Source organism: Nipponia nippon, unplaced genomic scaffold, assembly GCF_047370975.1.
Source record: "Nipponia nippon isolate SJK-2023a ecotype South Korea unplaced genomic scaffold, ASM4737097v1 scaffold_14, whole genome shotgun sequence".
Taxonomy (NCBI): domain Eukaryota; kingdom Metazoa; phylum Chordata; class Aves; order Pelecaniformes; family Threskiornithidae; genus Nipponia; species Nipponia nippon.
In genome coordinates, this window is record NW_028262330.1 from 3,007,660 (window position 1) to 3,034,241 (window position 26,582).

The following is a 26,582-nucleotide window of genomic DNA, read 5'->3' on the forward strand; positions in this document are numbered from 1 at the left end:
TTGTGCTTCTCGCTGTCAGCGTACAATGCCTTTCAATTTCTCTCGGCACATCCATAGTGTCTCCGTACAGCTTTGATCCTGCGGATTTCAAAGCTCTGTGCAGCGCAAAGGGACGTTACGCAATGTTTCAACAACGAGCGCAGGGAAGCCCCGCACAGTGAGCGGATTTCTTTAGGGTTATGGGGCCTCTTTTCTTTTTTCTTTCCCCCCCTCTACTTCAGCTCCTCTCCCAAGGCCACACCAGGGCTTTTAAGGACTCGAGGCCGGCGGGCGATGCACTGAGATGGTCTCTCTCACGCTCTCTCGGGATGAGTATCCTACTCTGTCGTGTTTGTGCCAAGCCCTGTTAAATGCAACTCGGGTTCACCATTGCTTAGTTACACAACGTACTTCTCCCCGGAGTCATAAGATTTCCTCCCGCAAGAAAGACTGTGTAGAAGAGGATTAGCAGCGAGTTCACTTGACTCAAAACTCCCCGCTGCCGCCATGAGCCTTCCTGCTCGTGCCTCACCCGTGGAGCCGCAGCCCCTCGCACGCGTTGCCCCCTCCCCGTTTATCGGCACTAGCGTTGCACGCACCAAAACCGAGCGAAGCCAAGAACATGTTCGTTCCCTCTCCTTCCCTCCCCTTTCCCATACGGCAGCTGGGCTCGTGCCCGCGCTTGGCAAGCCCCCGCGGTGCCTGTACCTGTGCAGGGCACACGGGCGTACATCTCCCTACCGAGAGCAGCAGGGGCTGCGCGGACCTGGACGCACGGATGCAGGCGCCGGCAGAGGACTGGCCGTCGCCTTTGGAAGCTGCTGGGAATCGCACCCGCTGCTGCGTGCTCGTGGCTCGGCTGCGCAAAAGCGAGCAGTCACTTCGCCTCCCAAATGTGCCTCCTAAGTGTCCTTGGCCTTCGGCAGGAACACGCTGAGCTCTGAGCCACAGCGTTTGTCTGTGTGGAGCCCAGATCAGTGATATTTTGTTTTCTCTGTGATTTACAGGTGCTCGGTGCTCCCTGCGCGTTCACCGCTCGAGGGGGCACCGTATCCACCAGCCTTGGGCGCAGGGCAGCGGTGGGAACGCTGTGGCACGCCTGGCAGGGCAGAGCCGGCGCTTAGCTGTGACATGCTTGGACATCCTGCTGCTGCTTGGAGTAACCACAAGGGAGAGTTGGGCCATTCTTTGTCCTCAGAGCAAGTTTTCCAGATTTTATTGGTTTAGTTTTAATATCTGTCTTTTTGCAAGCTTCCGACTGTGACTGAACCTCTGGATTGGTTCTTTTCTCCTTTTTTGGAGAAACCATGGTCTGTCTGTTTGGTCTTTGCTTCTGTGGTTTTTTAAGGCTCATGAAGTTTTTCGCTCCCTTTGCATTTCAGGTTTCATTCCCCAGCTCCTTTAACCAAGCTCTTAGTAATTTAAAATTGTTATTAAACATCTTTTCAAAGGCTTAATTCCCAGTTACACAGTGATACAGCTGTACGATCATATTTGAAATACCCAGTCCCCACCCAACCCACCAGAACAATGTTTCTGGCAATTTCAGCCAACCCTGCACTTGTGTGAGGGCATTAGAACTAAGATTTAGGGATAGTCAGAAACCTTAAACATAATGTGCATACACACACAGAGAGAGATTTAAAGCTGTTATGGCATAAGGCTCAGGGAAACGGCAGGACTGGTGGAGAATAAAGATGGAATGAATTAAAAGTCAAGCCCAGTATTCACCTAGGTTTAAACTAATTTACCGTGCTTATTTGGGGCCTTTCACTGGCTGTTTGAATGCAGAGGAGGCGGTCTCAGAGAAGTCAAACTCCGGAGGAAGAAGCAGTTTCTATTAGAGCAGTTTTTGTGCTGGCCCCATGGAAGTCCCTGCGTGAGCGTTTGTAGGTGAATTAGGTTAAATTCGAAGCTCCACGTTATCAAGTCTGAGCCTGCGTCACCCAACGCTCGCTTCGTGCCCATGGGAAGAAACATGCAGTACAGAGGCTGATTCATCTCATCCTGGGGCAGGTGTCTAAGAATAGTGCAGACAAATCATCCTCTGGAGATGCCTCTGGTGTTCTACCTACTGCCAAAGGAGCCAAAGGTAACGAGCTTCGAACTCAATCATTTCCAGCTCTCTAGCGTCAGGCAAGATGAGCCCCTGAGGCAAGGTGGCTGGGGCCCTTCCTTCAGCTTCTCTATTCTGGATGAGAGAAATAAAACCTTACAGTGAATTGCAAAGTTGCAGGGAACTCACCAAACACCTTTCTTTTGACCTTAAATCATAGCGCTTTTCACCAAATCGCCGGGCAGGACTTGCAACACTGACAGTGGTAGAAGGGCTGGGATTTAGGACAGGTCTCAGCCACCTGGAGCATCCCTGAATCGCAGTGCAACCAGCTGTCCCATGGATTTTCAGCCCCGCTGAGCTCCCGCAGGGGCTGGAGGGGAAGCTGGGCGCCTAAGAAAGAGATTTTCCGGGAGGTGTGAGTGCACGCACATGCACACAGCTGCACACACCTGCAGCAGGCGGTGAAATTTATGGGGAGCCTGGAAAATGGCATTGATATTTGGGGGAACGGCTATCTGCAGGGGAAGGATCTGCTCAGGCAGTCAAATCCGTTTAGGAATCAGGCATGGTGTGTGGCTGATTTTTTTTTCATTTGTTAATTTAACATTGTCCTTATTTGTAGGACAAATAAATAATTTCTGAACAAACAAGTCAGAGAACTGGAACCCGAGGGGGGTGGTACATCAGCTCAGGGACTCATGGTTAAGAAGTCCAATAGATTTTGATAACAACTGGAAATTGTTCAGTGGATTAGTGTCTAAAGCCAGTTTGGCTTCAAGTAATGACAAGCCTGAGCTGCAGTGCCGTGGATCCAAACTTCTCCCCCCGAGGGCTGGCGTTGCCTGTGATGCGGTTGTGGGTAGGGTCCCCAGGCGTGAGCTTGGAGCTGGCAGATGTCTTGACCCAGAAAACTGAGCAGACGAAGGGCCGCCTTTGCCTTTTCTCCAGGCATCTGGCTGCGTTCCTCTCTGCCCAGGCCTGTGGTCCCTCACTTTGCTCTCCCAAGCCACCAAACAGGCTCATCCTGGGAGCACGGGGCAAATGTCTGTAGCTGCCCGACTCCTGCGCAGGGCCATGTCCTGTCTGGGTGCTGGGAGCCAAAAGGCTTCTGTGGATCTTGTCCCAGTTCATCTCCTGCAGGAGCTGACTCCTGTGGGAAGTGCACATGCTGTTAACGAGATGATGGAGAAAAAAAAATTCTTTTGCTAAGACAGGGTCTACATTTGCTTCTGCAAGGCTTTTTTCTTTAGAAGAAGCTGGCCCCATGCAGAAGACTGGATCAAGGTGTCTGGGTTCTCCTCCGGTTGTGTTTTGGCCATAAAGGAGAAAGCCACAAATGCAAATTATAACCGGTTACGCTTATGGGCTATGCCCTGTGCACTCGTCATGGTCCTGAGACATGGCCAGTCAATTAGAAACTCTCCGTTGACTTGGATGGGCTCTCAACCAGACGCTATACAATTCAACAGAGTAATTAGCAAAGCTGTAACTAAAGAGGTCTCCATGGAGATTGACAGCATCACCTCCCAGCTGGTACATTCTCTGCCTCCTATTCTAAATTTGTTCTCGCTGTCTTCCTGGCTCTAATCCATAAGGTTAGTTAAATCTTCCAACATTTGCGATACATCAAAGCAGCGGAGAGAAGGACAAAGGCAGTTGGGAGGGGGCAGAGAAAGAAATAACCCCATGCCTCAAGGAAAGCAGCAGAAACTGTTCAGACACATATAGTCAGAGTTTTGAGAATGGGATTAAGCAGAACAGCACCTCTGCCTGCCTGTCACTTGCAAATTCTTGCTAATACTTTAGGAGCTTATTGGAGGTCAGCACCAAACACCCAAACAGACTAATCTGTATTATAGGCACATAATCAAAGTCACAAGGTTTTACATAATATATATTGGTGACACAAGAAGTGTTTGTTCGAATAATTTTGTCATCAAGATTAGTGGCCATGAAAGCCTCTACTGTGCGCTAACCTGGTTTTCTGTGGCCGTTGGTACGCCAGATGCCTCAGAGAAATCGGGAAGGAGCTGAGAAAGTACAAACCAAGTATATGTCCTGAACCAGTAACAGTATTAGGTTTTTAGCCATGGCAAAGTTAAAAGGAAAAAAAAGAAAAGTATATGTGTGTGTGAGCTAGAAAGGGTCGTGCTTAAGCTGCAGCTTAAGACATGCAAACATGGCTGCAGATACAATTTTTGCATTTGTCATTTTTTCCCGACAGTTGTGGGGTTGCAGCAAATCCCACCTCGCCCTCACACGTCGCTTCAGCAGCAATGGCAAGAAGCAGGGATTTAAAAGACAAACCGGTGTCACTCGACCCACTTGTGAGCTTTGCGTTCCCCTGCGGAGCGGTGGAGGCTGCGGCACAGAGGGGCTGAGGGGTCTGGGCTCACAGGATCAGTCAGCGGCAGAGGTAGGAATGGGTCCCGTGTGCGTAACAACTCCATATCAACAAATCTAATTGATTTTAAAAGGAAATTAGGTTATGGAAATGTTTGGAAATGTATGGGAAAATCTGATTTTCCACCCTGCATAGAGCTTTGTAACTGCAGTGTTACAGAAACACAAAAGAAAAACGTGTAAAATTACAAAAGCAGAAACACAAAAGAAAAATGAATTCAAGACCATTTTCTCTGTGACGGGAAGAGACAAAGTCACACCTCATGCCATGGGTTGCAGAGGTGATGTAAAGGTTTTCCGGGCGCACAGGCCAGCTCGCTCTCGTGGCTGACGCACAGCAAAGCCCAAGGTTTTGTGGGGGTACCCCAGATCCTCCCGCCTCACTGCAGGAGTTCACCCCACCGAACTGAAGTACCTCCTTAGGAATCCCATTGCCCTAAGCTTCCCCGCGGTCAACAAGGAGAGAGCAAGAGCGATGCCAGCCGGACATCTGCAGAAGAGAAAGCAGAACTTGGGAGGGCCGAATCGTCCTCTAGATTTGCCGCAATTCACATGCTGCTACCATGTGAACCCAGGGCTAAAATCACTCCGGCGGCTTTTACAGGACTCCTGAAAGCTCCTTTGTGGAAGCAGAGCTGACTGAACTGGCCTTCAGGCCAAGGAAAAATCAAGCGCTGGGTGGGATTTCCAAGAGTGTTTGGCTGTAACTTCGCCCCGCTCCCCTTTGAAGTCAGAAGAATATTTACCATCGACTTCAATCGGAGCAAAATCAGGCCGTTACCGAGTGTGTTTGAAACGCTCGCCTCTAACGATGCTCCGATTCCTTTGTACCTCCCCGCTCAAAGGCAGCCTGCTGCGTCTATCATTAAAACACAATCCTAGCAATTGGTTAGATAGCGCAATGAGCCCAACGTGCAGGCCCTAGAGGCACAGGAAAATTATAACGATTAAACCATGTGAATCTCTTAAACATTACCTAGAATCGCTCTGCCGGCCACCATCACATCAGGCAATCAAGGACCGGTTATCTTCAAAACTGCCGTGGAAAAGAAAGTGCTGCATCTCAGTGAACCCTGCTACGATGTAGGCTGCAGGTGGACTCTTCACGCTGCAAACAATAAAAGATCAAAATAAAAAATGTACGTTTAATTAGCTGAGATCAGAAAGAGCAACAATGACAAAAAGCCGTTAAACGCAGACAAACATCCCGTTGCCAGGGCAGGCAGGATTGCCTCGCTGCTCTGAAGATCAATGGCAGCAGACCATCACTGCTTCGCAGACATCACTTGCATCTCTAGCCTGTGTTCAGATCTGCTGCTGCATGAAGGCCAGGAGAGGAGCACCCTGCTTGTACCAGATCTGCACTTAGTCGTCTGTGGGCATTTCGCATAACGGTGGCAGTGGCCCAGAAGAGATTTACTGACTCCTTCTGATGGCCGTCATCTGGGTTCAAGCAATGCAGCCCATATGATGTCTTGCATCTGGCGGTAAAAGAGTACACCGGGAAAACTGCAACGAAAGGGTTCCCCTTTTGAAAAGCCCGTTAGTATGCCCGACTGGCCGGGCAGGGGCCTGCTCTGGCAGAGGTCACTCTCCGAGCGTGGATGGGGGATAGGCTGTGCGGCAGCCAGGCCTGCTAACAACCAGCAAAGCCAAACGAAGGCAATAACTCTTCAGTTAAAAAGAATTTTGTCCTAATTTAGATTTAAATTCCAAGAAGACGGAATTGACACTAAAAGGGTTTCATGATATTTGCAGGAATGGAAATAGTTCCATTTTGTGAAAATTAATTATTGTTTATAGCTAAGTTTTGGATACCAAACCCTCGGAGGAGCTCTGGGACTTCCAGGTTGTCTGGAGAAGCCAGCGCTCGGTGCCTGATGAAAAGCCCAGTCTCTGGGAGCTGCTCTGCATCTCCTGGAGAGGCTCCCAGCCACAACGAGGGCTTCCAGACTTTGACAGATTCAGTGGTTTGGTAAAGGCTCACAACGAGGCACGAAACCAGGCAAATCTGCAGCAGTTTTCTCTCACCTTACGAACTCTCAGCTCAGACCTCATCCACTGAAAGGTTCATAAACTTTCTGAAAGGATCAGCTCAGAGTGACGGTGAGATGATACCTTCACACTGAAGTCACAGGGAATTCAGGTTTACAGTACAAACCGGGAGAAACTCCGGGTTTTAAGGAAGAAGGATGAGAGCTGGGAGGCGTTTAAATTAAATTACCACAGCAGGTTAAAACCTTACTGTTTATTTAAGTTGAATCACATCACAAACAAAAGCAACGTGACATTTGTATGTTGAATTAGGTTTTGGACAAGCAAATGGTGCCCGTGGGGTTGGAAGCAGGGTCCTGGGACTCGAGCCTTTCATGGCTGTTGCTGTGTGATACTTAGCAAGTAATTTCCTTCCAGCTTTAAATTCCTAAAAGTAAATAAGGGAGGTTAAATTAGGGTCATTTGCAGACTGAAGTGAATCTGTGCAATGGGTTTAATAATATTCATTAGCCTCCCACAGCAGTACATGGGGAACTAAATTAACTCACGTTCCTGGAGAAGCATCACTGGCTTTGGTGAAAGATGTGCCGAGCACTCAGCCCGAGCATGCGCCTCACTTTTATCCCGAGCTTTCATTCAAATCGAGCTGGAACCAAGCAGAAAAAATTAAGATCAACAACAACAGCAAAGGTACTGGTTCAACACTGAGGTTATCGTGCTGTGGCTTATACAGCCGCAGCAGCGCTGCAAGGCATGGGAACATCTCCATTTGCACCCCGCGGATTTGGTGCCGGAGTTTCCCGAAGTGCCGTTGCTGGAGCTAGCCATGAAAGTAAGCACTAGTTACTGAAACCTGCAGCAAAGCGAGGTGCTCGAGCCCCTCTGCGCAGCCGCGCGTCTGTGTGCTGCGATAGTGCCCTGTCCAGCCTGTGCAGCGTGCGAGGAGGTAACCGAGAGGGCTGAACGTGGCAAGCGATGGCGCCGCTGTGGCTGGGGTTTCTGTTGCTTGACTTTCCAGGTCGTGCCGCAGATCTCAGATTTCCCTGACTCAAAGCTTAACTGATGGAGCAGGGCCGGCTCCACATCGGGGGTGACAAGGAACAGGGCTGGAAGGGACTTTGGGAAGCGACTTAGACCCTCCTGCTCTACGGCAGGATGAACTCATTCCCAACGTTTGACCTTTGCAATCTTGACAATCCAAAGATACCAACTCCATGGCCTCCCCGAATTATCTATGGGATACCTAAGGCTTTGCCTCTGAAAGAGAGAGATGGGCCAGTGAAAGACAAGCCTCTGAGCCCAGCTTTTCCCCATATCTCACTGATAACTGGTTGATTATCTTCCTTTGTACCCTCTTTGCCTCTTGCTGTGCTGTTTCAGACAGCATAAACCTAGCAATAATGAACCATCATCAAACTGGCAATTGCTTCCTGCCCAGCTTACGCTAGCAGAGAAAGAGAAAGCAAATGATGATTAGTCGTATGTCTGCACTCAAAGATAAAACCCCCGAGCAGAAGCCATCTGCCGAGGCATAAAATAATAATTCTGGCGCTAGCCTTGTCTGAGTGCAATGCCATCAGCTCTCCCAGAAACACAACGTAACGCAGGCCTAATGCTGAGTTCTAGCAGGTGGCCCATAACCCTGTAATAAACTCCCTGACATTATGGATTTTTCCCCCCCAAACCGAGCCCTTTTGTCTAACTACATTAACTTCTGCTTACTGAGCATCTGCGCGTGAGGCAGCGTGCACATAAACAGCGGCTCATTTCGGTGAGCAGTCGCTGCTCTCGGTGTGCCCCCGTTCCCCGGGCCTATCCGCGCACGCTGTTATCTGCTCAGATGGGTTATTTCAGAAGTCGAAACCAGCACTTGCTCGTTATGGGCGCTTACAGGGAACCCTGACAAAAATCATAACTAGGGGGAAACTGAAACATGCTTCTGCTGCTAATTATGCAGACAAATGGCCCCCAAAATGGGACCCAGGCACTCAGTTACCATTGCACACCTTCAGCCCAAAGCTGCCCCGGCTCGTAGGCATGGGCTTCCAAAGCACGCGGCCAGCGCAGCCTTTGCTTTGATGTTCAGAGGTGCAACACGCGGTGCCAAAAAATCCTGCTCGCTCGGCCAACCTCCTGGCCAGCGCGAGACGCTCACCCTGCTGCGGGACGGGGGGAGGCAGCCAGGCTGGGCTTCCCGGCTGTCCCCCGCGGCCCAGGCTGAGCAGGTCCTGCCGAGGTTCGTGGGAGCGGGGCATCGCTCGAAGGGGAAGATTTGGCCCTTTGCAGCCCAAAGCAAGCTAAAGCCGAGGTCCCGAGGCATCGCCCGGATTTCTGTGTGGGTTTGAAAGCCGCGTTACTGCTTGAGGCAAGCGGTTGGCAGCTGTGCTCCAAAAGGGATCTGGCAGTGACGTTCCCTCTCAAATGTCTGGCTATCAGCTTTACGTGCAATAAGCTTTACATACAGACTGGAACGTCGTTACTTTCTAAATGAGGGAGGGGTTTTTTTTAACAGTACTTTTCTGTTCAGGCATTACATTTTCATCTGTGCAGCGACAAGGAGCCACGTGAGGAGCGTGAATGGTGATGGTGGGGCAGAAGAAGAGCGTGGCCCTGGGGCTGCCTGCACGAGCAGGCTGCCTGCAGGCAGGGCAGGGTTTAGTGCCCTGCTTTGAGAAACGGGCAGATCGCTGGCGCAGGCAGTTAGCACCAGGCCCTGCTGTGCCCAGCTGCCCTGCAAGGATGAAGGTCTCAAGGACCAGAGTCTTTGCTTTAAGCTGAGCTTAAAGGCAGAACTGGTCCAGCGGAGGCAGGCGGGTTCAACCCGCCGCCCCCGGGCTTGCCTCTCCCGGGAGCGGGTGCCGCGGGCGTCCCTCGCACCCCCAGCACAGAAGAGTGCCCGCTCCAGCTGAGCCCTCGCCTTAGGGCTCTCAGCGCCACAGCCAGCAAGCTACCACCCGGCAGCGCTGAATCACAGCCCTGCCTGGAGAGGGGGTGGGTTGTGTTTGTGTTGGCAAAACTGGCTGCAAGTGGCGGCAGGCCCAGACAGCACGAGAGGCCGAATCTGGAAGGGCCCCATTGCCGAGGCAGAGATCAATGGGAGATGGGAGGTTTAACATCGCAGGGTGACGGTTCCTGCCAAGAGCCCTTCCACAATAAAACCAGCAAATCAATCCGCCATCCGCTGAGTAACTCCAGATGAGGACTGCTCGTTTTGCCTAATAAATACGACCAACAGTTTGCTGTTCCTTTAATAGTGGTTTAAGAAAAAGCCCGACACAATTATACTTTCCTGTGCAGCAGAGAATCCCGTTTCCCTCCTCGATTAGAAGGGGTCACACCAAACACGGGGTCAACACTTGGCACGGCGGAGAAGGGCAGGGACATCCCATAGGAGCTTGGGAAGAGTAAGAAAAAGGGCAAAGAAATGATCATTTACAAAAAAAAAAGCAACAGTTAAGCCAATTCTAGATCAACAGCCCTAACCAGGACCCTGGACATCCTAGGAGGGCTTTTTTGGGGCTGTGGTGTGTCGGACGGACATCTGTGGAGCACAGGCTGCTCAGAGACCGCCTGTCCCCACGGCTGGGAGCGGGTCTGGGACGTTGCTTTGTGCCATCAGGGCTCAGGTTTGTCCAGCTGAGATCCAGAGAAAGCTCATTCCAGCTCCCCATCCAACAGACCCAGATCAATACCTTGATCAGAAAGGGGATTTTGGGGTAGCAGCAGGGGTTATTCCAAGGCCTGAACTCATTTGGGAAGATCTTTATCACATCAGTATCTGACGTGGATGAGACAAGCTAGGCCGTAAATTTGATGTTCATAATAGATTTGTTCATAGAAATGGAGAATAAGGATTATTTTATTTCTTATATTAAAGAGAAAATGCACGATGCTTTATAAATGAGAAAGAACAGAAAAACTGTGCCCAGGGACCTTGACGAAGACCCTGATTCACCGCTGGCATTAGTTGGTGTTGTTCTGGCGTACCCGGTCAGATCCTTTGAGGTCAGTGGAGCTAAACTAATTTAAACCAGATGAGAAAGCAGCCCTCAATGAAACCCAGGAGACACGGAGTGCCTTCGTCAGGCAGAGCTTGGCTGTCCCTGCTGGGACAACCAGGGTCCCCACTGTCCCCAAGCCAACCCGGGACAGCCTGCCTGGTGGTGTCCCCTCCTGGATGAGCTCCTCAGGTTGGGTCGGAGCACGTCTGGGATGTCCTGGCAGGGACAGGGCAGCTGTCGAGGGTTATTCGGCGTCCTCACTGCCTCCTCTGACCCCAGGAGCTGCCTGCCCGCGTTGACGGGGAGATTTATGGCGCTGTTTTCCTCTCTCTCTCCTGGCTGCGTTCAAGTGGCCAAGGGACTGATCCTTCACGGGGCTGAGCAATCCCTGTTGCTGGAGCAATGGGAGTTGGAAGGGCACAGCGTTTGTCTGGTTTCCATTGGATTAGGCCAGGATTTGATTCCCTAAGAGGCTTCCTATGCAGAAGTTTTGCTGGAAGCCTGATTTCTCAGTTCACACAAGTTTCCTGTGCCTCGTTTAGAATGGTAGTACAGTGACCTGACAAAACCATCATTGTCATTAAAAATTGCTTTGCCCTTTTTCCCAAGCTCCTATGGGATGTCCCTGCCCCTCTCCGCTGTGCCAAGTGCTAACCCAACATTTGAGGTGACAATCCATCAAATCCAGCCATTCAAATGGCCTTTCCTTGAACGTCCCCGCTGCCCTGCCACAGGGACACAATTAAATCTGCTGAGTTGCCGGTCCCGTGCGACCGCCCCTTCAGCTGGGCTCATCAACCCGTCGCCCCTTGAGCTCCACCGTCCCGGCCGTCGCGCACTGAGCACGATATCTGGGTGCCGAAAGCAGAAGGCCGCGGTGGGACTTACCTGTCCCTGGAGAATAGCCCTCTGGATGGAGGAGGACGTAGCAAAGCAGAAGACTGCTCCATCTGATGCAAACCAGTGTCTGATTCTTCAGAGCTCCGCTCTGCTCCCCCACAGCAGAAATGTGCCTCTGGGCAAGGGATCCTTGGTCTGGGAGGGGGGAAAAAAACAGGATAGTGTTATTTCTTCCTCCTGGGAAGGGAGTCTCGCCTGGGGTGGACCCACACTGGGGGGTCTCTCGCTCAGCATGGCCAGAGCGTGCAAGGAGGTGGCTTTGTGGCACCGGGAGAGGGGACGGAAGCTGCAGAGCACCATGGACCCGCCAGCCCCCCGCCCCTGGCCCGGTGGGGTGATGGGGCAAAACAGCCCGAAAGGGCCCTGAGGATGGCAGGGATTCATCCACGGCTGCATGGTGGCAACGGCATGGACCGAGGGCAGATCTCCTGCAGGTGCAGCAGCTGTTGGGGTGAGACCCCCACACTCATCACGGCAGCTCCTCCAGTGCCCACGATACCCGTGCGTTCGAGCCCCACATACAGCTGGTTTCAAAGCTTATCTGTAGTCAGTTTTACAATATAAAGTGTCTTTGTTTAGTCAACAGAACCACTAATACATGCGATTTTGTTGTTAATAGAGCTGTAAGAATTTTAAGTACCTCTTGGGAATGTGTCATTTTTGGTTGGCTTTTTTAGGCATCACAGGGTGCTGCGTTTGTCTTTGTAAACAAGTATTGAATAAAACATTTTGCGCACAGCCGCACTTTGTACAAGTGTCATGCAGGTTTCTAAAGTTTCAGAGAGAATAAATCAACTGCAAACTGCTGCCTGGCGGTTGACTTCGCTCCTTATAAATAGCTAATTTGGACAACTTCTCTCTGCACGTCATATGAAATTCAAATCCTGTGCATATCGTTAATGCGGTCACACAAATCAAAACTGCTAGAGCCTCTTTTGTAAGCCCGGGTTGCCACAGAAATGCCACAGCCGAGGGCAGATCGGCTCCAGGTCGCTCTCCCTTCCTTCTGGAGGCGATCCTGGGGAAACGCCAGCAGCTCCCTGCGCTCCGCGGCCTTGCCCCAGGGGAGGAGCAGGAGCCCCATGGCCTGGGGCAGTGCCTGCGTGGTGGCCCAGTTCACTGCTGGTTGTACTGGTTGGCAGCCATCATCACTCAGGGGAGAATTAGGCCCAAACTCAGCCATGAAAAACAACCCCGGGTTAAGAAACCCAACGGAAAAACTTTACTGAAGTGAGGGTTGATAGCGCCCGGGTCTGTCGGCTTCGCAGCGCCCAGCGCCGGGCACAGGACAGATGCACAGCCTTCCCTCCTCCCAGAGCCCAGCGCTGCTGGTCCAGCCCTGCTGAGCCCCACGTGGGTTGCGAACTCACCTGGTCCTCCCCGGCGGCTCTCAGCACCGTGCAGGATCTGTCCACGCTAGCCCAGAACTCATCCCAAAGGCTCTAATCCTGGAAGGTGCTGAGCAACTCCGGCTTCTGCCACTCGTCTCTGGATTTTGGCACGTGTTCAGCACGAGCAGGATCAGCCCCCGGCTGTAATAATCAGGGAGCGAGGAACTCAGCTCAACTGAATTTCCCCCCCGCCCCCCAATGCAAAAATGCTGTACATTCCTTTATGCAGGTTTCCATAGAGTTGAACTTCTACTATGTGTTTGTTGTCGCTGTTAAAGGGGTCAGCAATGCACTGTACAATGGGATCTGGCTGTCAGGAAATGTGGAGGAATTCAGGGACACTTTTAACATCTTGCTGGTGGGGCTGGAGGGCAGCGTTAACGCCAGCATCCTGGAAACCTCCCCAGCAAAGAGAAGGAGAAAGCCCGGAGGAACCCCGGGAGAAGTTATGAAGACGTACGGCTTTGTCGATCCTAAGTTTAAATCAGTTATTTCTTCCCTGCTTCCTTTGTTAAAATATGATATTCTAGCTTTAATTGCTTCAATCCTATTACTTGTTCCTTTTAGCAAGTGATTGTGTAGCCCCTTGCCGTGGGGAAATCCCCTGACCGCGGGTCCGTGTTATTCAGACAAGTACTCTTTCAGAAGTAAATGCCATTCTTAGCATAGGGAAGTACTTTAGGTCTAAAGGGGTTAAGAAGGCCTCCCTGCATTCAGAAACATGCAGGGGTCCCACCGTGCCAGTTCCAGCCTTTTAAACTCTTTCCAGCTTTTTTTTCTTGCAACAAATCTGTCTGACTGCCACCAGGACATAGGAAGCGTGTGCCTGTCAAAGAAATCAAGTTTACTTTTTCTGACTTGTTAACAGAGGCAGGGTATAAATAGAGCTAACTCTGCTCAGACTATTAGCATTTCTCTTAAAATAAGGGGGTAACTTCCTAGGACCTTTAATCCAATGAGGTCCAGACCAAACTGCACTATCAACAGAGGCAGCAAAGGAGCTTGCTGAAGTTTTTACAGAAGTCAGGTGCATTTGGGTTCCTCGAAAATTTGAGGCTTACCAAAAAAAAAGCAACCCTAAGCAAACCAGAACTACCTCCAGCTCGGTCACTGCCATTGCCCTGGAGAAGTTCTGAGATGTTGGTGGTGCTGTTCACGCGGTGGATGTGGATCTTGCTGGGGAAGAGCAGTGTCCTCTTGCTTCTGGAGGTCTCTCTGAAAGGGAGAGCTCTGCCTCCAATCCGGTATTCCCACGCTGGGATATGCCCCAATGACATGAACCCCAACCTGTGGGTAGACGCGCAGAGCACTTGCAAGAGAGAGTGTGAAGCCGATCTGGTGAGTGATGCACATTTTTCTCTCTCTGGGGCGCGGGCGGCGGGGTTTGTCGGTGGGCTTCTTTGCACCGCAGTCTCTTTCTGTTCCAGATAGAAAGGCGCCGGCACCGCGCAGGACCTGCTGCAGACAGCGCACCTATTTAATTGACCCGTGACCTATATAAAATAGACAAGGTTTGATGAGTTACCAGTTAAGCGGGGAGGTGTGTGGCAGCTGTCACTTATGCTGATGCGGCTACAGCGCTCGCTCTCTTTGATCATTTTCCGTGCTTTCTTGTCAAAAGAAATGTCTGGGTTTGATACTCCAGCACTCAGCATGCCTTGGGGCCAATCCATAGCATTTTAGCAGTGTCACCGTGCTCTTTGTTGGTGGTGGCCATCATCGGTGCTTCATATTCCCGGGAGGAATTCTGTATGGAATGGTTTGAGGTAACGTGTAAATCATCAGCCTTTGCCACACTTGAAACACGAAGCGTGCTTGGAGTGCGGAACAGGGGCATGGTTAAAATGACCAGGCAGATGTTCTCTGTGATGCTCCCAGCTCAAAATGTGCTTCGCTTACAACCCTAACGTTCATTTTTCAACCTGTCAGCGCTGCCAGCTCAAGCTGGCATCTGAAAATACCTGCTCATCCTGCCCCTTACATCATGTCCAGCGGCGAGGCTCCCGCAGCCCAAACCGGGCTGCCAGCAACACGTACCGTGCTGAAAAAGTCACTGGGTTCATGTTCTGTAGCCAGGTTGTTTCTGCAATGCTAAAAGGAGCGTGGGGGGAAAAAAAAATAGAGAAAAAGGCTGGCCATCAAGTAAACAACAAGATTTGCTCAGATGGATCCCATGTGTTATGAATGAAGGTGCTGTTTTTACTTTTGCCGTTCCCAAATAAGCCCCCTTTATTTCAGCTACCAGGTGCAGCGATGAATATTAAAACACTTGCAAAAACCCAGCAGCAGCAGCAGAGGATGTTGTTTTAATAATTTACCGGTCAAAACCTGAAAGCCAGAAGCCACTGGCTAAAAATATTTGCTTTTGCCTTGTGGCAGCAGAGAGTCCTGGGACCGCGCGTGGAGCGAGTGGTCTGCAAGCAGCCAAGGGCTCTGCCACCGCCTCTGCTAAAGCCACGCTCCTTAACCTCAGCCGACAACGCTACCCGTTCTGGTTTCTAACTTTGCTTCTGAAACCTAGTAATGTGCAGCTGGAAATGGGGAAAGAGTTATGTTATTAGGTCATCTTTTTCCCAATAAGGAAAGGATACTGGACTCGGGGGAAGCTATTTAGTTTGGTAGCTTAAAAAACATTTTGCTCTCCCTTAACGGAGAAAGCCGCGGGATTTCAGGGGGGTTGTGGCGGTTTAGCGCACGGTGGAAGCGGGCCCCGTTGTGTACATGGGAGCAGCGTTCCTGGTCCCTTGAAGTAACCCATAAAACCACAGCAGCTGTGATCACACATATCAAATACCTTTTCTGCACAGAAGATGAAAATTCTGCTAAAATTAACTGCAATTTAGAGCTGACTGTAGCTGAGACGGGGTGTAATAAATCACTAGAAGAGCGATGCTGCATTTGAAAATAGGACTAAAATAGGACAGAGAAGCCATAAGGAGCTGTTTTGGGTTTGTTTTTCTAAATACCATAGAAAAATTATTTTTGGAGCAAGAATTTCCTTACTTTTGAGATATTCTATTATTTCCTCTACAATGTGAACAATTACAAATCCTTGGCAGTTTCACCTCCAAGAGTAGGCTGTTAGTCTCGGGGAATTCAAATAATACTTTACATACTTCTGTGGAAAATAAGAAGGATTACTGCCTACAGCCATATGATAAGACCTTCCATCCGCTCTTGTTTCTCAGGGCTTGTCCTCAGGCATTTCGGCGAGCGCGGAAGGGGGGTTGTTGGTTCGGGAGTCAAGCAGTCCATGTGACTCTAGGAAAGACTTATGATGAGGTTAGTGTTTAAGAAAGAGAAATACATTTTCCTTCTCTAGAGTCTTCTCCTGAACACTTCAGAAACCCCAGTGTGTTTAGACACCTCTCGGGAGATGCCGGATTGATGTTTCCGCTCGTTGCCAGTGGGGACACTGAGTTTTGGACCACAGACATCTGTGGCAAACGGGGTTCCCCTGAGCTAACACCTCGAAAGTATCTGGGCTTTCTGCTTGCTGGGTCTCTGAAAAGGATTTTACTCTGTCCCCAGCAATGATCGGGTTGTTTTCTCTCCCCGCAGGAGTGTGAGACCTTTGAGAAGTGCTGCCCCAATGTCTGTGGAACAAAGAGTTGTGTGGCGGCTCGGTACATGGACGTCAAGGGCAAAAAAGGGCCGGTGGGAATGCCCAAAGAGGCGACCTGCGACCGTTTCATGTGCATCCAGCAAGGCTCAGAGTGCGACATCTGGGACGGGCAACCTGTCTGCAAGTGCAAGGACAGGTGTGAGAAGGAGCCGAGCTTCACCTGTGCCTCCGACGGGCTCACCTACTACAACAAGTGCTACATGGATGCAGAAGCTTGCATCAAAGGCATTACACTGAACGTAGTCACCTGTAGGTACCATCTTACCTGGCCGAACACCAGCCCTATCCCACCAGAAACAACAGCTCGCCCCACTACTGCCTATTCCGAGACAACGATCATTGATATCTTGCCGCCTGCTCTAGTGAACAACCCCGTCCATCAGTCCGTCTACGTGGGAGAGACCGTCAGCTTCCTCTGTGATGTTACAGGGAGACCCAAGCCAGAAATCACATGGGAGAAGCAGGTCGATGGGAAAGAGAAAGTCATTATGAAGCCAAATCACGTCAGAGGCAACGTCGTGGTCACCAACATCGCCCAACTGGTCATCTACAACACCCAGCTCCAAGACGCAGGCATCTACACCTGCACTGCCAAAAACAGCGGTGGCCTTCTCAGGGCCGATTTCCCTTTGTCAGTCATCAAAGGAGAACCCACATCCAAAGAAGCTTCCCAAAACAAAACACATTTTCCAACCGATGAGTGCCTGAAGCAACCGGACAGCGAAGACTGTGGGGAAGAGCAGACCAGGTGGTACTATGATGCGAAGAAAAACAACTGCTTTACTTTCATCTATGGGAACTGTAACAGCAACCTCAACCACTTTGAGACCTACGAGAACTGTATGTTAACGTGCATGAATGGCCCAATCAACATTTGCAATCTGCCAGCCCTGCAAGGTCACTGCAAGGCCTATGAGCCCAGATGGGCCTATAACAGCTTGACAAAGCAGTGCCAGTCCTTCATTTACGGTGGGTGCGGAGGCAACGAGAACAACTTTGAGAGCCGGGAGGCCTGCGAAGAGATGTGCCCTTTCCCGAAGAACACGCACTGCAAAGCCTGCAAACCACGCCAGAAGCTGGTGACGAGCTTCTGCAAAAGCGACTTTGTTATCCTGGGCCGTATAACAGAGCTGACCGAAGACCAAGACTCGGGACATGCCCTGGTGACAGTGGAGGAGATCCTCAAAGATGAAAAAATGGGATTAAAATTCCTGGGGAAGGAACCACTAGAAATCACGCTTTTGAACATGGACTGGAGCTGCCCGTGTCCCAACATGACCACCGTGGATGGCCAGCTCATCATCATGGGAGATGTCCACAACGGCATGGCTGTCCTACAGCCAGACAGCTTTGTGGGGACCTCCAGCCTCCGGCGCGTGCGGAAGCTCCGCGAAGTCATCCACAAGAAAACCTGCGAGCTTTTGAAAGAGTTCCTAGGATTGCATTAACCTCCTTCACACGCGTCAGCCTTCCAGACCCGTGTGTTATGTAGGGCTAACAAGCGCTAGGCTAGTGCACAAACTAAACAAGCTGTTTGAAGATACACCGTAGGAATTATGCAGAACCCTTATTTTAATCCATTAATGATGCTTAGCAACAATGTAGTATGGTCTTTGGCAAGCACGTAAAACAGCAGCAAAAGGCTATTAATCTTGCATTGAAATCAATTCGTCCATATAGGAGTGCCATTTAACTAGATGACTCACTGCAGTAATTATACAATTTTTATGTAGCTTCCATCATAAATGACGGAATTCATAGCATTTGTTTAGCTAATTGGTACACAGCTAAGTAATATATAATGTCAACTTAATCTGTCTCATTTACAGTATGGAAATGTTATGGTAAGTCATCATAAGTAAGTCACACTCTTGTCTCCTCATAGCAGCACTAACATTTCAAGAGAAAAGCCTGTAAATTATTGTCTATATTTACAATTGTGCACATTTAACCAATCTATGCCTTATGAATTTGCTTCTTTTAATTGAAATTTTCCTAGCAGTTTTCTTTGGATCGTACCTCGTTTTTAAGTGGCAACTACTACCTACTTGCAATCCTTACTTGAGAAAAAAACTCCCTTGATCCTATGCCCAGGACAACAGGTCCCTGCAGAAGCTCAAGGCACAGTCTCACCCCGAAATGACTTTTCCGTCATCAGAACAAGGTCAGCAAACACCCTCACTCCATGGCACTTTCCTGTTTTTGTTTTAATCAATATATTGTCTCTCACAAGAAGTCCAAGGCAGGAGGAGAGCGGTGTGCTGCCAGCTGTCTTGCTTTTGAAAATCCTTTACGCCTGAGCATATGCAGCAATTTATTGCGTATTTTCATTAGAAATCCTCTTTTTATAGGTGAGAGAGTAAAGTCAGAGGAGTCAGAACAAAATTCGGCATAGAAGGGTGCAATACGCAGTCTGCAGACTATATAGCACAGCCACAAAGCTGCTGAAACCCAGCTGCACAGACACAGAGACCCAGAGCGGACGCTCTTTAAAGGCATTTCTCAATTTGACCCTTTTAGAGCCTTCTTTCAAACCACAGAGAACGTTTTCCGCCAGGCCACTGTATATACGCATATGAATAAATACCCCAAGACAGACAGCACGGGCTGTGGGCGTGAGCGCGTGCGTATACATAGGATTGATCATTTTAACATTTGTGTGTCCAAAAATGTAACATTTGCCTATGCAAAAATCCTTAAATAAAGAAAAGGCTGATCCTGGAAAAATCCTGCCTCCGCTAAGGACTGTCATTGCGGGGAAGCGGGGCGAGCGCGGCACGGCGAGCCTTATCGTTGCTCTTTGTTGGGTGGGCTCCGCGAGTTACGGTGGCGGTGCCCGGAGCTTGCTGCCTTGCACAAAAGGCCAGCTCAAGGCTGGACTGGTGTCAGGACACGTTGGGGCGAGAGGAGGGAAGGCGCGGCGAGCGCTACTCCGTGGTGCCATCTAACGGGCTTGCTGCGGGGCGGGCGGGCGGCCGGCGGCTCGTGTCCGGCGGTGGGCGCGCGTCTGCTTTTGCAGGCGTGCGTTGGGGCTGGGTATGATAAGGGCTGGGGGAAGGAGTTTAAATAGGCAGATGCTGGGCTTCAGCGTGGCTCTAAACCCCGCACAGCCTGTGCGCGTTGGGTATTTTGCAGTTGCAGGGAGGAAAACTAACAGTGAGGGTACCGACCTTGAACATGCGTTCCCGTGAAGGCTTCCCATACCCCGCACCGGCAGCCGAGCCATGGGCAGAGACCACAGCGTGATGGAGAATTGGGCTGCTCTCCCAGTGGTCTGGGCTTGGGTTATGTCCAAAACGCTCCGGCAACAGGAACGGATCTAAATCTCCGGTTATTGGTATAATTTCAAAAGCAGCTGGGTGGGAGGGAGAGGAGCCTGCATCAGACTTGCTGACCAAGAAAATACCTGCTTGGTTTTTTGCTGCACCTTTCCTAAGTGTACATCAGATAAACACCAATTAAAGGCCCATAACGTTTGTGTACGTTCCTGTAAAGACCATTTTGTGGAGCCGGGCGATGCCAGCCCCGCTGCCCTTCGAAGCAGTTAGCACCTCTGCCGGCTCATCCCTGGCTGTGGCAAGTGCCACCGTTTCGATGGCTCATCTGTCGTTTTTCAAGCAAGCCGTAGGAAGTGTCTTGTTCTTGCCATACTTTCTAACACAGAGGCATCGGAGGATGAAGGTTTAATAAAGACCGGCTCTATATGGCTCTTTTTTTCCAAAAGCTAAAGGATTTTGCAAGTGTGGGAGTGTTGGAGCGACTCGGGAGACACATACCCAGTTGTTCCAGAAGAGCTGGGATGCAAACGTAGCTGAGAGCAAAAAGCACACGATTCATTGCTTCTCCAGCTAGCACATTCCCATGCTCAAGCCTGGGGTCTAAAATGCAGTCTTGACTTTTACTCCCGGTGAAACCCCTGGGAACGAAGCCTGCCCGTAAAGCGAAGGGAGCGTGCAAGTGATCTGCTGCACTGAGAGCCGGAGTTGTGCAGGGTGTAACGCGTCTCCCAGCGCCCTTTGGGCACGCAGTCCTGGTGTGCGAGGGCTTGCTTGCACGGGGGATCCCAGGGGACGTTTGGGGTCAGTTTTCCAACACGGTGCAGTGCGCGGGGACGCTGAACAGGCCAGCCCAGCTCCCAGACACGGTACGGCCACACGCGTGCGGCTCCTGCCCAAACCTACGGAGCCGGGCTGTTTCTGAGCACCGCAGTGTCTGCGGGACGGCTCTGCAGTGTCTGCGGGACGCACGGGTGAGTGTCAAACCCAGCCGCCATCCCACACCGGCCCCGCACGGGGACGCGGTCCCCGCTCTGCCACGGATCAGGCTGATCCATTCCGCTCCTGTGGTGCCGTGCAGGCGCGTCGGCCGGGACCAGCTCGGTGCCAGCGAGCAGCCCACAGTGACAGGTCACCCAGAGCAGACAAATATTGGATGCGACCAGCCCCGTTGGGAGCGACAAGCCCTGCTGCGAGCCCCCCGGGGCGCGCAGGGCTGTGCTCTGCTGCACAGAAACACGGCGTCCGCCCCGAGGCAGAAGGAGCGGTGCCCCGGGCAGCCCCTCGCTGCTCACCAGCAGAAAAACCGCCCCTGGCCATGCTGGGAGCACGGCACCTCCCCGTGGCATGGGACTGACCCTCACCCCGAGCCTCACCACCTTCTGACCTTGAAGAATTTAGCTCTCCACTCAAAGCTTTTATTTTAGTTCAGCCTCTTATTAAACCCTTAAGAAGCCTAAAATTCAAGTCTGACCAGTCAGCCAGCCTGAGGAAAGCCTACGCACAGGGCCAGGCACTAAAGGATGTCGTTAAAGCCTTTGCAAGGCTAATAGGTACTTGCATGCGGCTCCTGACCAGAAAATCCCTTTTGTGTTGCTCATGCGCTCAGTTTTCCATCCTGCTCTCTGGAGCGCGTCTCTCAAGGTTGTCAGAAAGCTGGAAGGAAATGCCAGGATTTAAAGTTTGTATTAAATGTATGAAAGGAGAAAGGGAAAAGCCTGCTGGATTCCTCTCCTTGCACGGCAGCGGGCTCGGATGGAGCAGGAGCATCTGTTTGGGGCTCCAGGGAAGAGCTGGAGGAAGGCTGCCACCTCCAAAGCCACACGGCCACGGCCAGCGGCCGCTGTCAAAGCTCTCCTACCTGTGTGGACACCAGAGAAGCAGCATTTCCCGCAGCCGCCGGCCCGCAAAGGAGCAGACCCGCTTTATCTGGGTCCGAGCCCTGCAGGAGCTGCCCAGGGCTGAGGGATGGATCTGCCGGACGCTGCTGGGGAGGCAGGAGGAGAGCGCAGAGCCGCTGGCACCAGCGCGGCGTGCCCACCTCCCAGTCTGGCGTGAAGACAAAAAGTGCAACGCATGAATCTGCAAACCCTGCAGCTAGAGCTCAATGGAAACCAGCTAGCATATGGATCCAAAAATGAGTCACAGGTTATTGTGCAAACCGTCTGTGCAGCCCAGCTCTATTAACAGGGGGACAAAATAGCAGCAAAAAAGTGATGCAGCTCCTGCACGGGGACTGTTAGAGCACGTCTAGATTATGTGTAGGGCCTGATGTGTTATACAGCCGGCGGTGCAGGGCACGAGGGCCCTGTGTTAGCACGCATGGGGAGATGGCTGGATGATTACTCAGAGGTAGGATCCGGCATCACCGTGAAGCCCAGAGCAGCTGAGGTCAAAGGAAATTGGAAACTGAGCGTGGTCTCATCGCAGGGGCTTGAGCTGAGGTCAGGCAGGCGTTTTTATGGGCAACCAGCTCCAGAACTAGGAGCAAACAGAGATGATGACGCCACTGGAATATGACTCAGATGGCAAAGGTATTTAAGAGCTTAGTTCCCAGTTGTTTCAAAGGGAATTAGAGACCCCTGGGAGAATTACCGCCTGGCCACGGGTCTGGGTTCCTGAGGGAGGCAGCTGTGACGAAGGTCATGCCCGGCTCCAGCCAACACCTAATGGCTTCCGGCAAAAAGGAGTAATTCAGCTGGCACCAAATTAGCACCTTGCACCAGGAGCCCCACTTCCTCCACCTGAAGCACCTTGTGCCCCAGTTTGCGGGAATTCCTCAGGGTGCACGTGCGGCGGAATTTTCCGTGTAGATAATTACCAGGAAAAGACCATGGCCAGGCTGGGTAGCTACACTGAGGCTGAATGGAGCCAGGTTTCCGAAGGCACGGCTGCGAAAATGTCACCCTGAGCGAGAACTTTGAGTTTAGAGCCTGTGTTTTTATACCAAATATTTAGTGTTTTCCCCTTCGCCGGCACTGGTTACTGATTGACTACAAGTGACCTCCAACTGCCGTATTGATTTACAGCCGCTGTCAAAGGACAAAAAATAAGCTCTATGTCCAGGATCTGAAAAATACTCTGAATGGAGGTTGCACAACTGAATAAATGTTCTGCCAGCTCTTTAAATCTTGAAAAAGAAAAAAAAAAGTCAGCTTGAGCTCCTGATCTACAATGCAAACAGCAGTGGGATATAAAGATAACGCTGCAGCACTAGCGGACATATCTATTAGCCAAAAAAGCAGCGCAGCCTGTTTAATTCACAGCTATTTATGGCTGGGCAAACGATACGACATTCGGGCCTGAGAAAGCGAATGGAAAGTCTTCCAAAGGCTGCCACGCAATTCAGGTTTCAAAGTCAGGAAACTCTCTGCTTTCGGTGTTTTCCTCTGTGCGCATCCCTATCACCACCCTTCTTCGCCGGCCCTCCACGGCGCCGGCCGCGCCGGGTGCTTGCCCGCCCACCCGCTGCGTTGTCGGCCCAGCCGGCGCAGTCCGCAGGCTCTCCTCCAAACCTCGGGCTTGCTGGTGGACACGGACCTGCACGTGCTGCAGAAGCCCGTGGCCACAGCAGCGCTGACAACGGCAATGAGAGCAAAACCCAAAGGACACGAGCGTCCGCCTTTCATGGTTACGGCCAGTTTGGGGTGGGGACAAGCCTCCTCCAGACCCCACTCTGAGGCATCTTAGAACCACAGAATGCTTTGGGATGGAAGGGACCTTTCCAGGCCATCCAGTCCATCCATGGGCAGAGACATCTACAACCAGATCAGGGTGCTCAGAGCCCCATCCAGCCTGGCCTTGAATGTTTCCAAGGAAGGGGCATCTACCACCTCTCTGGGCAACCCCTGCCAGTGTTTCACCATCTTGTATGATCCCCTGGGACATGAGACACTGGTGCTTACAGGATGGAAAGGGCCATGGGTCTGGTCCCACCTGGCAGTTCCTACCCCCTCTTATTTGTCCCAGCGATGGCTAGAAATGCAGGAGGAAAGGAGAAGGCTGGAGAAAGGAGAAAAAGATTCATCTAGAGGGAGGAGGGGAGGATTTTTTCACCTTAAACTGGCATGCCAACATGGTGGTTGGACTGGATTAACTGGCATAAAAAGGAACTACCCATAAAGGGGTTTGTGCCTTCTCTTCCTCCTTTGCTCTGCTCCTAACACACCCGAACCAAGGGGGTATTGCAACACGTGTAAAGGACATGACTTCCTCTACCACTTGAAACAGATAGAAAAACAACAGCAATAAATCTCCAGATCAGCTGGTGTTCACCTGAGGGAAAAGTACGCACATAAAAGATTGCTTAACCATTAACTGCAGCGGATAACCTTTGCTTCAGTCTGCAGCAGGACCAGAGGATGGAAGGTGGCAAACATGGGGCTAATTTTAGAAAAGCGTTGCCGGGGACTGGGTAGGAAAACCCAGCAAGTCTGGTAGAAACTGTAACAGAGGCTAAAACTCACAGCTGAATGATAAATGTGATGTAAAGAGGACGAGTCTGCGGATTTCAACAGCGGGAAGTGATGCTCTGGAGCACTTAACTTTCTTTGAAGCAGTCATGAGGACAGAGATGCTCCAGCTGATAGAGTGGACTTGGATCAAGGCCTCAGAGCAACTTCCTCACCCAAGGCTTTTCAAGACATTTAGCTGTCCTGGAGGGAGAGGTAGGGCAGCCTCTTGAGCCAACAACTGGCTGAAACATCAGAAAGAAAGGGGGGGACCCAAAGGTTGGTTTTCACAAGGAAGGGAACTCATCGGCAGCATCCCGGGGACCTGGGCGAGGGCCTGGGCTGCTGGGTGTGGATGGTCTGGAAGAGGGGTGGGAGAGGTGGGTTACAAAGGCTGCTGTTGAGATTGAGTTATTTAGGGCTGCAAAAACGCAAGCTGACTGTGAGGAGCTGTGGAAGGGCATCGTAATACCAAGTGACAGGATGATAAAATAGCAGATGAAATGCAATATTGATTAATATACATGGGGGGAACAGCGAGTCCTCGCTGTGCATTCCTATGATAACTTCAAACAAGCTGTTTCCATTCGAGACCTGGATGATCTGCACATGGATCTGACCAGGGCAGCCGGTCCAGCCTGCCTCTGGTGTGCAGGCAGCCCCCTGAGCAGATCCTGCACATCGCACCTCCCAAAACAGCGCCGGCAGCTTGACAACTTGCAACGCTCCCATTACCAAGCACAAAAGCCTACAGACATCTTAAAAACCCAGCAGCACTTGCACATCATGCTCAGACTGGGTTACTACTTGGCTAAGAAAACGCTACTTGCTGTTAGAGACTTGCTCCTAAGATCACGAGATAAATCTCAGCCACATCCCAGCTCCATAAAGTTAAATCTTGCTAAAACAGGAACCTTACCTCCGCCTGCCCCCACAAGCACATCGTGCTGCAGGAGGGACGACGGTCACGGTCACAAACGCTTCCAACTCTGGAGCCCCGAGGCTCTTTAGAAGGTGTCCTGCGATTGCTGCATCTGCGGTGCTTGGGGAAGACGCTGGAAATCACAAAGCTCCGTCTGGAAACGGCTCCAAGGTTGGCCTTGGCCATGCCACTCCGTCCCTGGACAGAAAGCAAGGTGCAAGCAGGTTATTATAGGATATTACAGAGACAGCTGCGGGGCAGAGGGGGTCTCACTGTCCTCAGCAGGACTCACCATATAAACAGGCAGGGTCAGGTTCTCCGTCCTGCAGTGGCCAACATATCATTTAATTACAGGAGCCAAAACCAAGCACCGGCACCCAACAAGTCACACGCACACTTATTGCACCCACCGCAGCCCCAGCATGGAGAACCCAAGGTCTTCCTCACACGGTCACATCTTCCTCTTTTTGCAAGGTTTGGGGTGCAAAGCAATACAAACGCAAACGCTCGTCCCTCAGCGCTGGAATGACATCAGATGGCTGGAAACTGGGGCAGGAGCGTCCAGCCGCTGCCAGCGCCCGACACGAGATGGCGTGTGGCATCGCCGCTTGGGGACCTCGCGCTTCGCGTGGCCTCTGCCCGGTTGGTTTGCTTCTTAAGGCGAAGCGGTCGCCAGTCGTGGTTAGATTTGCCTTGCCCCAGTTAATTGCGCTGTTTCACAGACGCTCGGCTCTATAATTTAGATTTTCTAAGGGGAAAGCAGCCCCCTCCCGAGCTGGACGGCTGCTTCTCGTTTGACTGATTTCACCCTTGCCTGGTTAGTGATATAGCAGGAGAGATTTTAGATTTATCCGGAAAAAAAAAAGATATAGTAGGGAGCGTGATAAGGCAATCAAATCCATTTCCAGAGCTGCAGGAAAAAGACACAATGTATAATTTATTTGAGGCTTTTTCTCTCCCTGTTTGCAGATTGCACAGTTTCTAAATATATTGGTCCAGTTATTCAAAATTATTCATGAATCTCTTCAGTGAATAATACTTGACCTGCAGATCATCCAAAAAGTGAATATTGCAATCAAATTCTCCATTTCTGCTGTAATTTATTGTAGCTACCAGATGTATACTACTCAGGTAATTAACTCAGGATGAAACTCAAATTGTATATTTGATTATAATATTTGCAATTCACAATTTTTACTGTGGTAGCCAGCTCCAAAAGTCATCTAATCAAGAGATGGGCAAAAGTATCTTATCTCCGACATAGCAAAATTGCTACTTTTAGCCGTTGGTTTGGCGTTCTGGTGAAGGAGCGGCCGTTCTCAGGCACGTGCGACCAAAGCTGCAGCGCCGGCGGGGCTGTATAGAGGCACAGCAGGCTTGCACACAGTCAGCAGTGAATAAACAGAGATTAAAAGGAAAAAGTTAATGGCTTTCTCAGATCTATTCGCCTAACAGGTGTGATAAGCAGGACTTACACCAAAATCTCCTTATCTGTTGGGGCTCTGATGATGCTTTTGCCCGGAAAATATTGGGAGCAGGGTGGGGTGGGCATTTCTCCTCGGCCGCCCAGCCCATGTCCGC

At 51.0% G+C, this 26,582-nt stretch overlaps 2 protein-coding genes across 11 annotated transcripts; one reads left to right on the top strand and one right to left on the bottom strand.

The window, feature by feature from the left end:
• Nucleotides 1-1,303: 1,303 nt before the first annotated feature.
• Nucleotides 1,304-26,371, bottom strand: LOC148056406 (uncharacterized). Of its 10 annotated transcripts, XM_087750527.1 has the most exons (10): nucleotides 25,412-26,371; nucleotides 25,294-25,324; nucleotides 24,999-25,199; nucleotides 12,708-12,869; nucleotides 11,326-11,472; nucleotides 6,985-9,830; nucleotides 6,473-6,863; nucleotides 5,418-5,549; nucleotides 4,287-4,498; nucleotides 1,304-3,188 (listed from the first exon to the last, which is right to left on the bottom strand). In XM_087750527.1, the coding sequence occupies exons 1-4, from the start codon at nucleotides 25,423-25,425 to the stop codon at nucleotides 12,780-12,782; spliced, it is 336 nt and encodes a 111-aa protein (XP_087606653.1). In that variant the 5' UTR covers nucleotides 25,426-26,371; the 3' UTR covers nucleotides 1,304-3,188; nucleotides 4,287-4,498; nucleotides 5,418-5,549; nucleotides 6,473-6,863; nucleotides 6,985-9,830; nucleotides 11,326-11,472; nucleotides 12,708-12,779. The 10 variants fall into 10 exon arrangements, 7 of the variants coding, with proteins under 7 accessions (XP_087606653.1, XP_087606651.1, XP_087606650.1 ...); XR_015703153.1 differs by lacking the exons at nucleotides 1,304-3,188; nucleotides 6,473-6,863 and adding an exon at nucleotides 13,825-14,475 and having other exon boundaries at nucleotides 4,015-4,498; nucleotides 6,985-7,082; nucleotides 25,294-26,371; XR_015703151.1 differs by lacking the exons at nucleotides 1,304-3,188; nucleotides 6,473-6,863 and adding an exon at nucleotides 13,825-14,475 and having other exon boundaries at nucleotides 4,015-4,498; nucleotides 25,294-26,371.
• WFIKKN2 (WAP, follistatin/kazal, immunoglobulin, kunitz and netrin domain containing 2) lies at nucleotides 13,831-17,801 on the top strand. The gene is made up of 2 exons (XM_009474144.2): nucleotides 13,831-14,066; nucleotides 16,290-17,801. Exons 1-2 carry the CDS (start codon nucleotides 13,866-13,868, stop codon nucleotides 17,799-17,801), a joined length of 1,713 nt encoding a protein of 570 aa, XP_009472419.1. The 5' UTR covers nucleotides 13,831-13,865.
• Nucleotides 26,372-26,582: the final 211 nt, after the last annotated feature.